This window comes from Pseudopodoces humilis, chromosome 30, assembly GCF_049639895.1.
Source record: "Pseudopodoces humilis isolate 2021_Gansu_Grassland_sample_001 chromosome 30, ASM4963989v1, whole genome shotgun sequence".
NCBI lineage: Eukaryota > Metazoa > Chordata > Aves > Passeriformes > Paridae > Pseudopodoces > Pseudopodoces humilis.
In genome coordinates, this window is record NC_142229.1 from 3,711,525 (window position 1) to 3,727,637 (window position 16,113).

At 58.7% G+C, this 16,113-nt stretch overlaps 2 protein-coding genes across 5 annotated transcripts; one reads left to right on the top strand and one right to left on the bottom strand.

The window, feature by feature from the left end:
• Positions 1-61: 61 nt before the first annotated feature.
• Positions 62-6,734, bottom strand: YKT6 (YKT6 vesicular SNARE protein). 2 transcript variants are annotated; one of them, XM_005532898.3, is made up of 8 exons: positions 6,609-6,734; positions 5,929-6,050; positions 4,174-4,256; positions 3,371-3,471; positions 1,940-2,044; positions 1,729-1,794; positions 1,210-1,311; positions 62-816 (listed from the first exon to the last, which is right to left on the bottom strand). In XM_005532898.3, exons 2-8 carry the CDS (start codon positions 6,030-6,032, stop codon positions 781-783), a joined length of 597 nt encoding a protein of 198 aa, XP_005532955.1. In that variant the 5' UTR covers positions 6,033-6,050; positions 6,609-6,734; the 3' UTR covers positions 62-780. The 2 variants fall into 2 exon arrangements, with proteins under 2 accessions (XP_005532955.1, XP_014116932.1); XM_014261457.2 differs by having other exon boundaries at positions 6,600-6,658.
• Positions 6,735-8,521: 1,787 nt separating this feature from the next.
• On the top strand, positions 8,522-15,510 carry GCK (glucokinase). Of its 3 annotated transcripts, none has more exons than XM_005532908.3 (10): positions 8,522-8,628; positions 10,785-10,947; positions 11,068-11,222; positions 11,438-11,557; positions 11,648-11,743; positions 12,078-12,177; positions 13,840-14,023; positions 14,244-14,399; positions 15,039-15,272; positions 15,366-15,510. In XM_005532908.3, the coding sequence occupies exons 1-10, from the start codon at positions 8,584-8,586 to the stop codon at positions 15,508-15,510; spliced, it is 1,398 nt and encodes a 465-aa protein (XP_005532965.1). In that variant the 5' UTR covers positions 8,522-8,583. The 3 variants fall into 3 exon arrangements, with proteins under 3 accessions (XP_005532965.1, XP_087924469.1, XP_087924470.1); XM_088068343.1 differs by having other exon boundaries at positions 11,489-11,557; XM_088068344.1 differs by lacking the exons at positions 8,522-8,628; positions 10,785-10,947; positions 11,068-11,222; ... (1 more) ...; positions 11,648-11,743; positions 12,078-12,177 and having other exon boundaries at positions 13,925-14,013.
• The last annotated feature ends 603 nt before the right edge of the window (positions 15,511-16,113 follow it).

Sequence of the window (16,113 nt, forward strand, 5' to 3'; positions counted from 1 at the left end):
AGTGCCCAGGACGTGTCCATCTGAAACCCCAGCCCGGGACGCCACAGAGAGGGAACAGGGCTTCAACTGCCAAAGACAACTTTATCCCCCTGGCCGGTGCGGCCAAGGCATGGAAACAACGAGAGCACCATGCGGTACAGCCCAAGCTCAACTTTTCCCTTCCCAAGGAGAGGAGGAGGCAGTGAGGGCTGCTGGGCCCTGGCAGGTGCTGAGCCCCCCAGCCCTTGCTGGCAGAAGCAGGGGCTCTGAGATGCAGGGCAGGCTGGTGAGCTCCCCCCATCCCAGGACACATCTCCAGGCTCACCAGCGGGGAGAGAAGCTGCCCAGGGAGGCAGTGAGCACTCCCCACCCAACAAATCTCTTTTTCCCTTCCCCCTTCTCCCACCCCCCTAGCTCACCCTTAGGACACAAATACATAAAAAGCCCCGCAGCCCCTGGGATGGCAGCAGGGGGCTCTGCCTGCCCCCTCATCCCCCTGGACAGCAGTGGGGGCTCCTCCAGGCTTCCTGGGGGGGGGGGGGTGAAGGCAGGGGAGTGCATGGCTGGATGCCCCCTGGTCCAAGCTGTCCCAGGAACAGTGAGGATGGGGGGGTCTTCGGTGTGGACCTCCCCCCATGGGTGCCAGCCCGGTGCCAGCCTTGGTGTCCCCTTAAGGTGGACAACAGTCACATCAGCCCAGGGGGCTGAGGACCCCTGGCCCAGCCCCAGGAACACCCCTACGGTGGCTATGGAGGGGGGTTGAGGGCTGGTGGTCCGGAGGTGGAGACCTCGGGCTCCACGTCACATAATTTCACAGCAGGAATTCTGCTTTCGGGCCTAAGAAGAAAAGGAAAGCCATCTGTAAAGCTCCCCAAGGGTTTGGGGGTCCCACACAGCCCCTCTCCTGCCGGAGGAGGCCAGCATAGCACAATGACTGATGACCTGGACGCTCCTCTCTTTTTGGCCAGACCTGGTGCCAGGAACTGGGATGGGCATCACCTCCCAGCCATGGCAGGGTGCAGGACACCCCCAGTGAGGGTCAGGGGGGCTCTGCAGCTGGAATTGCAGCACCCAGGCTCTCTCCAAGCCCAAAGCTTCCGGCAACAGGGGTGATTCCTCCCTGGGACCCAGAGCTGTGCCCCAGCATTCATCCATTGTGGGTGACCACCCAAGGATGACGTTCCACCCATCCCCAGCCCCCTCAAGGAGGGGTTGACCCGCCACACCCACCGTTTTGTAGAAGGCTTTGGATTGTGCCCCCAGCACCTCCGATTTAGAGACGAGGTCATCCAGCTTCTCCCCACGCTCCAGCAGCGATTCCATAGTGTTGTGCTGCCAGAGAAACACGTGCTGAGCTCCAGGACCAGCCCCACACCACTCTGTGGCAGGAGATGGAGGTGCCACCCTCCTTCATCCCACCTTCCTACAACCCCCCCAGCTCTGCAGCCCCAAGGGAGAAGATGGGAAGATCATTTTGGCTGGGGACAGGAGCAGCAGAGTTCCCATGGGCTCACCACACATAAAGGAGAGTGGCATTTGAGGAGGGGTCAGAGCCCTGGTGCTTGTATCTGGCCAGCTGGGAAAAGCCCAAGGAGAAAAAATGGAGGAACCGAAATAGGGGAAGAGAAGAAGAAGGTCCCACACCAAGGAGGTCTCCTGGGAATGGCCCGGGGTGAGTCTATCCTGCCCCACAACGTGCCCCCAGGATTGTGCAGGCAGAAGCAGCTGGCTGCAGCCCTGCAGCCTCACCAGGATGATTTTGGTCTCGTCCAGCTCTGCCTGCACTCGGGTCATCGGGTCAGCATCCCGGGGATTCTGGGGAGAAACAACATGGCACTGGCACCAGCACAGGGACACCGGGGTCCCAGCATGGGTCAGTGCTGTCCATCTCCCCTGCCATTGTCAGGGCTGCAGGGAACACCTCTGTCCTGCTGCCCTCCAGGGTCCCAGGGGTCTGTACCTGGTATTTGCTGAGGTATCCATCCAAGGCAGAGTAGCTGATGGTGGCAGGTGACCCTGAGGGCCAGTCCATCCTGCTGACCTGTCTGGAGAACTCATCCAGCACCTGCCAGGTGTGGAAGCAGCAGTTACCATTCAGGAGCCCAGCTGTGGGGCCACAGTGGCTGGAGGGGTTTTGCTCATAAGAACAGGAGATCTGGAGAGTTTTGGGAAGGGACCTTACAGCTCATTCACACCCTGCCATGAGCAGGGACACATTCCGGTACACAGCTCCAAGCCCTGTCCAAACCGGCCTTGAACAATTCCAGGGATGGGGCAGCCACAACTCACAACTTCCTTGGGAAACCTGTGTTAGTCCCCACCACCCTACAGGGAAGGACTTCTTTCCAATATCCCATCTAACCCTGCCCTCTGGCAGTGGGAAGTCATCCCCCCTTGTCCTGTCACTCCAGGCCCCTGTCTTAGGTCCCTCTCCAGTTCTCTTGGAGCTCCTTTAGGTACGGGAAGGGGTTTGGGGTCTCCCTGGAGCCTTCTCTTCTCCAGGCTGGACAACCCAGGTCTCCCAGCTTGTCTCCCTGGCAGTGGCAGGAAAACTGCCAGTGGAGAAGGACATGGAGGTGCTGGTGACAGTGGCTGGACATGAGTCCAGGTAAGCCTAGGTGGCCCCTGGCCTGTACCAGCCATAGTGTGGCCACAGGTCCAGGGCATCCTCTCTGCTGAGGCCCCTTGAGTGCTGTGTCCAGTTCTGGGCCCCTCATGGTAAGAAGGACATTGAGGGGCTGGAGCATGTACAGAGGCAGGGAGCTGGGGAAGGGGCTGGAACCCCAGGAGCATCTGAGGGACCTGGGAAAGGGGCTCAGCCTGAAGGAAAGGAGGCTCAAGGGGGAACTTCTGGCTCCAAACAACTCCCTGACAGGAGGGGACAGCCGGGGGGATCGGGCTCTGCTCCCAGGGAACAGGGACAGGAGGAGAGGGAATGACCTCAAGCTGTGCCATGGGAGGTTCAGGTTGGATATTGAGGAAATTTTGCCATAGAAAGGGTTGTCCACAGGCTGCCCAGGGCAGTGGTGGAATGCCCATCCCTGGAAGCATTCAAAAAAACATGTGAACATGGCACTTGGGGTCATGGTTTAGAGGTGGCCTTGGCCATGCTCGGGGAATGGTTGGATTTGATGGTCTTGGAGTGCTTTTCCAACCAAAACAATTCCACGAGAGGTGCTCCTGCCCTCTGACCACCTTGGTGACCCTCCTCCTCCCCTTCCATCCCTTTTGAATGAGCTGAGGGCAGAGACATGAACAAACAGTCTTGGCAAACAAGGACCAGTGATGCCCAGGCCGAGGTGGCCAGCTCTGACTGTCCAAACGTGCTGCATGTGCCAGGGCAGAGAGACTGGAGGAGCCCCCCGGAGCAGCTCCCAGCATGCACCCTCACCTTGTCCAGCAAGGTGAAACAAACCCGCTGTGGATATTCATTGTCTGCAATCACCACTCCAGCCAGCCCATCATTCCGGACATACACATGGCACAGGTACTCTGGGGAGAAAATTCCTGTCAGAGAGGCAGCAAAGGTCCCGAGCCTTCTCCTGCACCCACCACCCTCCATCCATCCCCCCCAGTTTCCCCCCTCCCCCAAACCACCCTGGAAGGTGTCATCAGCACCTGCATTTTCATTACTTCATTAGGAAAGTAGGAAAGACTTAAAATTTGGGGCTCAGCCCCAAATTGTGCTGTGGCAGGGGCTCACAACCATGCCATACAGTGTGGGACATGAAACTGCCATCCCACAGTAGTCAGAGGTAAATAAAAACCAGTGGGAGAAGAGCTCAGCTTGATTTTAACTAACTTTAATTAATCACAAGGCTGGGGTGTCATTAAAGAGGCCCCAGCAGCCAATCTAGGCTGCATCCCACGTGTCCTGCGGCTCGGGAGGCATGTGAAGCAGGACAGGGAGTCTGGAATGAGGTGAGGATTTGGGATATGGAGCCTGGACTTGCATGGCCAAGCTGGCACAGCCACTCTGCAGGGGTTGGGGGGGCTGCAACCCAAGGGGTCCCAAGGGAGCCAGGGAGAGTGCCGATGCTGGAGCAGGTTCCTGCTCCCTGCAGAACCTCTCTTGCACAGGGCTGGGCTCACACCCGGCCCAGCAGCTCCTGCCATCAGCGCTGCTCACCCGGGCACTGCGTTTGGTTTCCCAGGAGTGGGGTCAGGGGAAGTGGCTGCGTGGGTGGGTCTCACCTTGCTCCTTTACCGAGGCCCTGCTGCCCGGCGCTGAGCGCTCCGTGATCAGCTGGCTCGTGAACGTCATGAACTCCTGCACACTGCGGGGACACAGCACCACATCAGGGGACAGCGCTGGGAAAACCAGCCTTGATCCCCCAGGCACCCACTGTGAGTCAAAGTTAAAGAATATCCTTAACTTGCTCTGAGTTTGGAAAACATTCCTGAACCCAGGCTCAGGCCTATCCCTGCTTCATCAGAGAGGGAGCACGGACACCTTCCTCCCAAGCTGAGGGATCTGCTGCCAGCCACAGCTTCCCACCATCATCCCAGGGTTTCATATATATGATGGAAAAAACATTTAAGATCACCGAGTCCAACCATGTGTCAGTTAGATCCCAGTATATATCTTCTTCAAGGACAGCTCTTCCACTGGGAATATTGCTTTTATTTCCCAGTATTCTGGAAGAAACTGCCCACTCAATACTTCACTCTGCCTTCCTGACCCTGCCAAATTCTTGGCAGATGTTCAGCAGACAGGAGGCACTGGCACAGCCCAGCCCCGTGCTCCTGCCCAGCAGGTTCCACAGCTCCCAGGAGCCACAGCCCTCATTATCCCAGATCCAACCCTTCAACCCAGCTCTCTGGGATCTCCAAACTTCAGCTAAACACACCTCTGACATCACACCTGGGCTAAGCTCCTGTAGGCCCCCTGGGAATAAGACTGGGACTAGCATCCTGAGAACAGCCACAAGACTGACATGTACAGACCACCCCCTCTCCAAACTTCACTGCTCCTCCCAAAATCCCAGACTTTCTTTAAGCAGAGACACAGCCTGCTGTGGCAGAAGCCCACAGCATAACCACACAGGGAATTTTCTTGGGATTTGGGAATAGAAGAGCTGCAGCTACAGAGTTTTTGGATTGGAGCTGACGTCACACGCTGGCACTGCTCTGCATCCCACTCACACATTTGGCTAAGAAAGAGCTTTTTAAGATAGTCTTACATCAGTCTCTACCCCTGGAATTACAGAACCAAATGTGCCTGAGGCTCCATAAAACCTTGGAATGGAAATTTTGGGTCCCAGAGGAATTTCTTGACTCCTTTACCATTTGAAGCAGGCGTTGGGAACAACTTACTCCACAGCATGTTCCTGCTTTGTTTTACAGCTTCAGGAGGTTCTCAGAAGCTGCTGAGAGCTCCCTGATCTCTGTGTGCCCAGAGTGGGGAGTGGAACACAGGGAGCCTGAGCATCTGGGGCTCAGTGAGCTCACCTGAAGCCATTGGAATAGCCTGAGCAGGGTTTTGCAGGCTGGGAAGGGCTTCAAATGAGTCCAAACAGTCCAAGGGCACCAGGATCCAGGCGAGTCCTGTGAGCCTGGCACAGACAGGCCTCCCCTTGCCCCGAGAGGGAAGAGCTGACCCCACTCCCAGGGCATTCTCTGTGCCACGATTTCATCGCCTTGGATGCACTGGAGGATTTGTGTAGTCAGCTCTGACCTACTGCTGGCTGAGGCTCCAGGAGTTTCACTCCATTCCTGAGGCTGATCCATCACTCCAAGTGCTGCAGCAGGTCACAGCTCCCCTGGGAGTAGCTCCTGGGTTATTTTCTTTTAGGAAAAGTCTTTCCTGCTGCCACTGCAGCCCCAGTGGGGCAGAAAACCTCCCAAAAGCTTCTGCTTCCCCTCCCCAAGGTCCTGCCTGAGCCACATGCCAGCCTACAGCACACAGGAGCAATTGCCCCCCAGAGGTTCCAGCTGCCTGGTACCCACCTGGATCTCTGAAAGAAGTTGAAAGTGGACACATCATAGGCAGCTTTGAGCAAATGCACTTTTGGGTCACCTTTGTAAAGGACACTTAGGCTGTAGAGCCTCATCGTGGTGGCTCCGTGGGCCTGGGGGAAAGGAAGGGTTGGGGCTGAGGCCATGGCAGGGCTAGGACACCCTCGGACCCTCCCCTGTGCCTGGGGCTCCCCCCAAATCCTCCTTCTGTCCTTTAAATGCTATCCCAGTCAGCCAGAAACCCCTGCCCCCGGAGCCCCGCTTGACTCCTCATCCCGGCCCCAGCCCAGCCTAACCAACCCCTGCCCTCAGCTGTCCCAGTATAACCCAGTAGAACCCAGCTCCTCCACCCAGTGTAACGCAGACACTCCTCAGTACAGCCCACCCACTACAGCCCAGCCCTCGGCCCCGAGTAAGTGCAGCCAGCCCGGTCCCGCCTTCTCTCGTACAGCCTAGTTCCCCCGTAACGACCCGGTACAGCCCACAGACCCCGGTACAGCCCACAGACCCCGGTACAGCCCACAGACCCCGGTACAGCCCACAGACCCCGGTACAGCCCACAGACCCCCGGTACAGCCCACAGACCCCGGTACAGCCCACAGACCCCGGTACAGCCCACAGACCCCCGGTACAGCCCACAGACCCCGGTACAGCCCACAGACCCCCGGTACCGATGCTGCGGTCGCGGCTCAACGCGGGCGGCGGCCGACGGGGCGATGGCCACAACCCGGAAGTGAAACACAGCGGCCGGAAGTGCCCCGGTGGCGAATGCTGCCACGGGACTCCTGCTGCCCTGCGCACGCGCCAATCTGGCCCCGCCCCTTCAGCATTCTGACCAATCACCGCCAGCCTCCTCTCGCTCCGGTGTCAGCCGGACAACCAATCAGCGCAGCACTTGGAGCCGTAAGGCGGTCCCCGTTCCTCAGGGCGGCCAGCAGGGGGCGCAGTGCCCGCCCGGCGGGGCCTGTGGGGCCCCCTCGCTGTGGGGTGGGACCCCTGTGTGGGGTGGGACCCCTGTGTGTGTGGGGTGGGACCCCTGTGTGTGGGGTGGGACCCCTGTGTGGGGTGGGACCCCTTTGTGTGTGGGGTGGGACCCCTCTGTGTGGGGTGGGACCCCTTTGTGTGTGGGGTGGGACCCCTCTGTGTGGGGTGGGACCCCTGTGTGTGTGGGGTGGGACCCCTCTGTGTGTGGGGTGGGACCCCTCTGTGTGTGGGGTGGGACCCCTGTGTGTGTGGGGTGGGACCCCTCTGTGTGTGGGGTGGGACCCCTGTGGGGGTGGTCTCCCCTGTGTGGGGGGCGCCTCGCCCTGTGGTGTGGTGACCTCTCTGAGAAGGGGTCCCAAGGGGGGAACAGCCTCCCCTGGGTGCTGGGGACGCCCTGAGGAGTGGGAACCCTTCCACGAGGTGGTTCTACCCCTGGGTGGGGACCCCTCCGTGGTGGGGATGTACTGACGACAGGTGGGTGAACCATCCGAGGGTTTCGGACCCCTCTGAAGTGTGGGGACCCCTCTTTGGGCGGGCCCCAGCACAGGGGCAGGGCTGCCAGAGCCTTGCTGTGCCCCCAGGTGCGCAGGGGGCAGGTGAGGTTCTGTGACACGGTGACCCTGTATCTGCTAGGGTCTGCTCTGCCACCCACAAACCCTCTGCCCTCCTCTGAGCCCCCGCAGTCCCCCAGGGGCTGTCACCCCCGACACCCATCCAGGCTTCCTAGGGATCTTCCTCAGCTCTGTGTCTGAGGGGATGCTGCCAGAGACCAACACCAGGAGGTTTTGGGATCTACCCGTGACCAAGGGTGCTCCTCATGCCATTTGGACCTTCATATTCCCCTGTTTCCACAACACTGGCTGGATGACGTGGCTCCAGGGGTAATGGGGGTTGCCACATCCCCATCCTCAAATCCAGCGCCCGTCCCCAATCCGTTGCTGGTCAATCCCAGCACCACTGGATCCTTTCCCACCCTGGGGGCTCGGAGCCCTTCCCCATCGCCCTCGCCCCTCTGCGGGTGTCTGTAGGCCGTGCTGTGACCGCAGTCTCCATGGGAGCACGCTGGTTGCCAAGCTGGCCGGTGGAGTGCTTGCCACCACCATCGAGCCGTTGGTATGACAACGGGGACACGGGTGACCCGGGGCGTGGTGCTTCGCGTGACGGGGCCAGCGGCCCCTGCAGGGAGGGTCCTGGCCAAGCCTCGCCAACACGCCAGGGGGGTCTCCACGGGCTGCCAGAACCCACCGCGCTGGGCTAGGACCCCTGCGCCAGCACCGGCCCGGGAATTTATTGACACATTAAGGAAGCAAGCAGGAGACTGTGAGCAGAACCCCTCCGGAGCAAAGGATGTGGGGCGACAGGGCTGATCTCACCAGGGCCCCGGGCCCCGCTCCCTGCCCCTCCGCTTGAGGCCTGGAGGAACCGGGACTCCCTCACTGGGTGCTGGACTGGGGTAACAGATGAGATAACGCAGCGCAGCAAAAGTGGAGCATCCGCGTGTGGAGCGAGGAACGGAGCAAGGGACGGAGCAGCCTGGTGCCTTCTGGACAACCTCCAGGACAGGGCAGGGGGCTCCCCCAGGCCAGGCACCACGGTGGGGACACAGGGGCTGAGGGGGGCACGGCTTGGCCCGCAGCCCACCCCACCCCACCACCTGCCCCCATGCTGGATCACCGAGCCAGGATGGAGAGCAGCAGGAAGGAGAAGGTGAGACTGCTGCCAAGGCAATGCTGGGGGGCCGGGGGGGCCAGGGGGTGCCCAGTGGATGTGAGGAAGAGTGCGGATCCTCACCAGGGTTCCAGCCTTCCCTGGAGCGAGTAGCCAGGTGCTCCCAGCATCTCCCAAGGTTAGAGCAGAGGTAGCCCAGAGGACGGCTGGTGGGGAGGACACCAGCTTCTGAGCAGCCTGGGGGCAGCCCAGCATGCCCCAGGGAGGTCCCCATCCCTGAGGTCACGCCCCAGCACAGCACAGGCCCTACTGAGGTCAGCACTGAGGTCTCATGATGGAGCATTTGTGGGACATTCTGCTGGGCTGGGATACTCCCACCATCCAAACATCGCCCCGGGCATCTTGCAGCTACACAGCTGCATCCCCAGGATGAGACAGGGCCTGTCACCTCCTTCAGCTGGCTGTTATCACTGTCACTGAGGCACCCAGCAGGATGGCACGTGGCTCATCCCCAGTCAAAAAACAGTTGTTTGTGGGAAGCATCCTCTCCCAGATGGATGGAGCTCATGGGGTCATAGGCGAGGACAGTGGAGACATTCCCTGCTGCCTGTACCGAGGGGACACTGGGGACGCGGCACATGCGGGACCAGCAGAGATGGGTATCACTGGCCACTGCAGCCAGCAGCCATGTGGTTCCCAGCTCCATCCCATTTGTGGGATGCATTGGAGTATGCCATTTCCATGAGAAGCTGAGAGCCAGATAACGTCACGTGGGAAGACCCAAATCCTGCCAGGGAAGGGCCAAACCCATTGTTTTGAAGGCAAGCGAAGAGATGAGTAGGGACATGTGGTGCCGAGATGGAAAAAACATTGCAGAAATAAAATTCGGACTCCCAGGTGCCAGCCTTGGGACGGGGATCCTCCGGCTGTGGCAGATCTGGTGCTCCCATGCCAAGCGGTGCCGTGGGATGGATTAACACTGAATGCCTTCAGCCAACAACCCAGGAGAGATGATCAAATCCAGCTCCATGCTTTTTCTGGCAGGATTTTTCCAATCATTCTGGGCCAAACATCCTCTGGATCAGGGCAAACCTCACCACAATGTTGTTGTAGGTGCCCAGCCCCATGCCAGGGGGCTCTGTGCTTCAGCATGGCATTGGGGGCCAGGTGATGTGCCAGGATGGAAGGCAGCTGGACTGAGCCATGGCAAGGGGTGCCCTCAGTGTTGGGATGCTCCAAACCACACCCCAAAAGCTTTACTGAGCCCCCTACCCCAAAACCTGTCAGGAAACAGCATCAGCCTCGAGGCAAACATCAGTGTGCTGGCAAGAGCATTGGAGCCTACCTGGAGCCCGGTGACTAATGAGCCCTAATGCTGCCGACTGCAGCTGGCAGAGGAGTGCTGGCTCCAGCTCCATCTGACAGCCGAGGCACCTGGCCCCAGCCCTGCTGGCTAATGGAGGCTGCGCCAAGCCTGGGGTTGCTACGGAAAGGATAAACACAGATCCTGCTTGCCAGGTGCTTCCCTGGAGTGGGCCCTGTGGCTTTCCCTGGCAGCGAGACAAGGCAGCAATCCCCGAGAATATTCCCACCTGCTTGCCCTCTGCCCCATATTAGCCCCACATTTGATGGGTGAAAAATGGTACCCACGATTCCCAGTGGGATATAGGGAGAGGGATGCTCCTGGGAAATAAGGAAGATACACCAGCATATTCATAATAAAAGAATCCCTTGATAAAAGAATCTCATCATAAAAGGATATCCTTGTGCTCCTCAATGGCATGACCAGAAGCACTCCTTGCTGGGAATGACCCTGGGATTCATCAGGATGGGATGTCCCAGGTCACCATTGGAGTGATGCTGGCTTCTACACAACCATCCAAAAACTTCAGCTGGGTGACAGGGATGGCAGAACCCCAGTGCCAGCCCCGCTACTAAGGGACCCCAGAGCTGACTGTGGCATCCTGCAGGCAGCACCAAAGGGGACTTGGTGCCTTATGATGGTCCTATAGATTCCCTGGTGCCTCTGTTTAGTGGGAGGACAAAATCAGAGCAATAGGATAAGTCATTTCAGTGTGTCCATGTGCTGATGGGGAAAACCAGGGCTGGTAGAAGGGAAACTTGGGTATTTCTTGCAGTTCAGGCCCCTTGCATCCAGTATCCCTAGTCCCTGGCTGATGCTGTGTGGTGTGCAGGTGGAGCAGATCCTGTCAGAGTTCCATCTGAAGGAGGAGGACCTGAAGAAGGTGATGTACCGGATGCAGAAGGAGATGGACCGAGGGCTCAAACTGGAGACACATGAGGAAGCCTCTGTCAAAATGCTGCCCACCTATGTCCGTTCCACCCCTGAGGGCTCCGGTACGGTGTCACTCCCTGTCCCTTGTGTGTCACCCCTTCCTCTGACCCCATCAAGCTCCATGTGGAAGGCTGAGCCTACCAAGAGCCCATCACCTTCTCCCCCTCTCCCTGGCTTTGCAGAGGTGGGAGATTTCCTGTCACTGGACCTGGGTGGCACCAATTTCCGTGTGATGCTGGTGAAGGTGGGCGAGGGGGAGGAGGGGCAGTGGAAGGTGAAGACGAAGCACCAGATGTATTCCATCCCAGAGGATGCCATGACCGGGACGGCAGAGATGGTCAGTTGCAGCACACGGGGCATCCCATCCTGCCCCAGCCCCTTTCATTGTGTATGTTTCAGTGGGACACTGGAGGGGACACCCCCATCCATCCAGCCAGCAGAAGCTGGGGGGTGGCCAGGCCTGGGGAGCCCATGGCGGGGGACAGCATCTGTCCAAGAGCAATGGGAGGGTGGGGACATCCCTTGGGAAAGGCTGGACCCCCTGTCTTCCAGCTTTTTGACTACATCTCCGAGTGCATCTCTGATTTCCTGGACAAGCACCAGATGAAGCACAAAAAGCTGCCCCTGGGCTTCACCTTCTCCTTCCCTGTGCGGCACGAGGACATCGACAAGGTGAGGGGGTGGCCAGGCAGCATGAGGCCTTGGGGGTTCCCAAACCTCACCTACAACCACAGACCCATTTCTGTCTGAACCCCGTTCCAGGGCATCCTCCTGAACTGGACCAAGGGCTTCAAAGCCTCCGGCGCGGAAGGGAACAACGTGGTGGGGCTGCTGAGGGACGCCATCAAACGGCGAGGGGTGAGAGGATCAGACGGCCGTGCTGGTACCGCCATGGTTTGGAGACCCCAGCACTCCCGGCTGTCCCTGTGATGGGCTCACTGAAGCCTGGCTGTGCCTGCAACAGGGCCACTGGAGCCTGGTGTGTCCCCAGGAAGGGATCACTGGAGCATAGTTGTCCCCACAATGGGGCTGCTGGAGCCAAGTGTGTCTCTGGGCAGGGCTGTTCCATGTGTGTGCGCACATGTTGCATGACACATGCCCAGGTCCTCACCTTTGGGGACCATCCACTCCAAACCTGCCTGTTGTGGGACAGCCTGACCCCCCATAAGCCCACAATGGTCCCTGTCCCCAGGACTTCGAGATGGATGTGGTGGCAATGGTGAATGACACAGTGGCCACGATGATCTCCTGCTACTACGAAGATCACCGGTGCGAGGTTGGGATGATTGTGGGTAAGATGCCCCTTCTACAGGGACATGTGGCTGGGGACAGGGAATTGTCCCATGGGCCTGCTCCCCTGCTGCCTCCCCTGTCCTTTTGGGGAGACACACTAAGGACATGGGGTGGCAGTGGCACTCCGCTGAGGTGTCCAGTGGTTGGGACATCAAATGGCATCGCCTGGCCCCAACACAGTGGTTGGGGCACTTTGGGAGTAGAAAAGGGGTGGTCACCATAATAGGGCAGGTCCCCACAGGACTGCCCTGCCCTCAGGCTGTAGGTGGCTCTAGCACCTCATCATAGGGACCCACGGAAGGTGGTGGGAATGAGTTTGAAGCCTGCTGGCTCCATCCCCTGATCCCCGCAGAGAGCAGCCCCCCACCTCCCCCAGCCCCTCACTATCTTTAGTGCCATCAGGCACGTGCCAACATGCCATCTGGGCTCTGTGTCCCCTCACCTGGGTAAACACATGTTGGGATGTTTATCTTGGGGCTTATTATCTTATTGTTATTCTTGGGGCTGGCACAGTGCTCAGAGCCCCCTGGAGCCTGCCATGGGGACAAGTGGCCAGCCAGGGCTGTGGGGACACTGATGGGGTGGGGAGCAGGAGGGATGTCCATCCCCATCACTGCAGGACAAGGATGTGCAGCTCCAAGCACAGCCTTCAGTCATGATCTCAGTAACTGAATCCTGGTGCTCATGCAGTAGCAGGCGCTGGCTGTTCAGTCAGTTCTTTTACTCTGAAACAAAGTTTAGCATGGAATCATGTTTGAGTTGGAAAAGCCTCTAAGGTCATCAAGTCCAACCAATCCCCCAGCACTGTCAAGACCACCACTAACCTATGTCCTCAGGTGCCACATCCACATGGCAGTTGAGCCCACCAGGGGTGGTGTCTTCACCACTGTCCTGGCAGCCTATGCCAGGGCTGAACAGCCCTATCCATGAAGGAATTTTTCCAATATCCAACGGAAACATCCCCTGGTGCAACTTGGGACTGTTTCCATTATATCCTTGGAGCAACCTGGTCTAGTTGAAGGTGTCTCTGCCCTGGGCAGGGTGGTGGAATGAGATGAATTTTAAGGTCCCTTCGAACTCAAACCATTCCATGATTCTATGATTTGATGATTCTATTGCATCCCAATGCTGGGTGGAGCAGGGATACAGATTTGGGACCTATGTAGTAAGTTCCTAACCATCCTTGCTTCCAGCTTTCATGAAATCACAGAATGGTTTGGGTTGTAAAGGACCTTAAGGATTACCCAGATCCATGCCATGGGCAGGGATAGCTCCACTAGACAAGGCTGTCCAGCCTGGCTTGTAACACTTCCAGGGATGGAGCAGCCATAGCTTCTCTGGGAAACCTGTGTGGGAAACCTACCACCCTCACAGGGAAGGATTTCTTCCCAGTATCCAGTCTAATCTCCCCTCTTTTAGTCTAAAATCTTTCCCCCATGTCCTGGAGCCACCCTTGAAGTAGTTGTATACCATGGTGCCAGTCACCAGGTTGAGGAATGTCCCTCAGGCTCCATGTGGGTCCCAACCCCTGCCCTGGCACTTTTGGACCCCCTCCAGTTCTTCCCCATTGCTCCACAATACTGTCCCAGCTTTATCCCAGTTGGGATGGGAGGGCTATGGCGGGGGGGTGTGACTGCTGCCCCTCCCTCCCTACCGCCCAGGGACGGGCTGTAATGCCTGCTACATGGAGGAGATGCACAACGTGGAGCTGGTGGAGGGCGACGAGGGGCGGATGTGTGTGAACACGGAGTGGGGAGCCTTTGGTGCCTCTGGGGAGCTGGACGAGTTCCTCCTGGAGTACGACCGCGTGGTGGACGAGACCTCACTTAACCCCGGTCAGCAACTGTAAGGAATAGGAGAGATCCAGTTCCTCTGGGCATCCCTCCCATCCCCTGCACCATGCTGGGCTCAGCCCCCAGCACAGGCATCCTTCACCCTGGGCCATGCCCATGTGCGGGAACACATCCAGCAAGGAGGGAGGGAAGGAAAGAGGAGGTGCTGTGGGAAGTGGCCCCTCAAATCCCAGCTCTGATGCCGCCCCCTCGCCTATGTCCCTCCCCACCAGGTACGAGAAGATCATTGGAGGGAAGTACATGGGGGAAATCGTGCGGCTGGTGCTGTTGAAGCTGGTGGATGAGAACCTGCTTTTCAATGGGGAGGCCTCTGAGAAGCTCAAGACTCGTGGGACTTTTGAGACCCGCTTCATGTCCCAGATTGAGAGGTATGAGGTTGGGGTGTGGCACCCCCAAACCAGCCTGCCAGGCTGCATCGCACTGGGAGGTCTGTGCTCTCACTCCACACTGGTCCAGGCATACTGAGGAGCTTGTGCTCCTGCTCTGCACTGGCCTGTCCCACATTGGGATCCCCGTATTCCATCATCCCATACCAGTCTGCTTTGACTGCCTCATTTTGGGGTCCTTTATCCTGTTACTCCACATCAGCCTACTCTGACTGTCCATCTTGGAGTCCCTGCATCCTGCCACCCAAACCACAGTGTCCCATGTCATGGACCCATCATGATGAGACATCATGATCCCATCATTCCGTACCTGCCTGCTCTGTCCCAAATTGGGGTCCCTATGTCCCATCATCCCACCTTAGGGGGGCCCACTTCCAGGTCCCTCTGTCCCATCACCCCACATCAGCCCTCCACAGTAGCCCCCTGTTGGGGTCCCCCATCCCATCATCCCACGCCAACCTGCTCTGACTGACCCAGTTGGGGTTCCCCATCCTGTGACCCCATACAACTGTCCCATGTGAGGATCCCCAATCCCATCACTCCCCCATCCCTCTCCAGCTGTCTCACCCAGGGTCCCCACCCTTCAGCCTTTGCTGACCCCCTCTTCGCTCCCTACCCCAGTGATTCTGATGACCGCAAGCAGATCTACAACATCTTGTCAGCCTTTGAGCTGCTGCCATCTCGGACAGACTGTGAGATCGTGCGCCGGGTGTGTGAGAGCGTGTCCACACGGGCTGCCCAGATGTGTTCGGCCGGGCTGGCCGGCGTCATCAACCGCATGCGGGAGAGCCGCAGCCAGGACACCCTCAAGATCACTGTTGGTGTTGATGGCTCCGTCTACAAGCTCCATCCCAGGTGGGGATCCCCAGACCCCAATGACATTTCTATCCTCTCCCTTCATCCTCAAAGCCTTGACCCCATTTGTGACCCTGTGTTCCTACTCCCCAGCTTCAAGGACCACTTCCATGCCACAGTGCGGCAGCTGACGCCTGGCTGTGACATCACGTTCATCCAGTCAGAGGAAGGCAGTGGGCGCGGGGCCGCTCTCATCTCAGCCGTGGCCTGCAAGATGGCCTGCATGATGGGGCAGTGAGCTGGACTCAGAGGGGGGACGGCAGGGGCTGGTGGTCCTGCTCGGAGCGCTGTGGGAGCAGACATGGACGCGGGAAGGAGGCAGCTCCGGCCCCCCAATAAATGGGGTGTGTGTGGACTTCTCTGGGGCCCCTTGGGCCAGTCCTCCTTGTGCCTCTCTCCCCATGCTGGTAGAGAGACGTACCCAAATGGGTATGGGGCAGCCAAGGAGCTTCCCATGCCCTCACCCCCTCCCCATCCTCAACCAGCTGCAGCAAGGAGGGCTCCAGCGCACCCCAGAACCTTTGCTGGGGGAAAGACCCCCCAAGGGGGTTGGCCTAGAGATAAGGGGCTTTTTGGGGGGTACTTTGAGTGGGATGTCAGGGTAGAGGAGCTCCCCACCAGTGATCCCTGAGGTGCAGAGACTGACCAGAGTGCACTAGAACTAGACCAGATGGAGGTGGGTATACTGGGGGTACACATGCCCCTCCAGCCATGTCCTCACACATGTTCCCTGAAAGGTCTGGGGCTTCCCAGAGATTTAAGTTCACCAGAGTGTCTGGACCAGAGTATTAGGGTCCCTCTGTGGGTCACGGGCACTCCAGGGTGTTTGGGATTCCTCTAA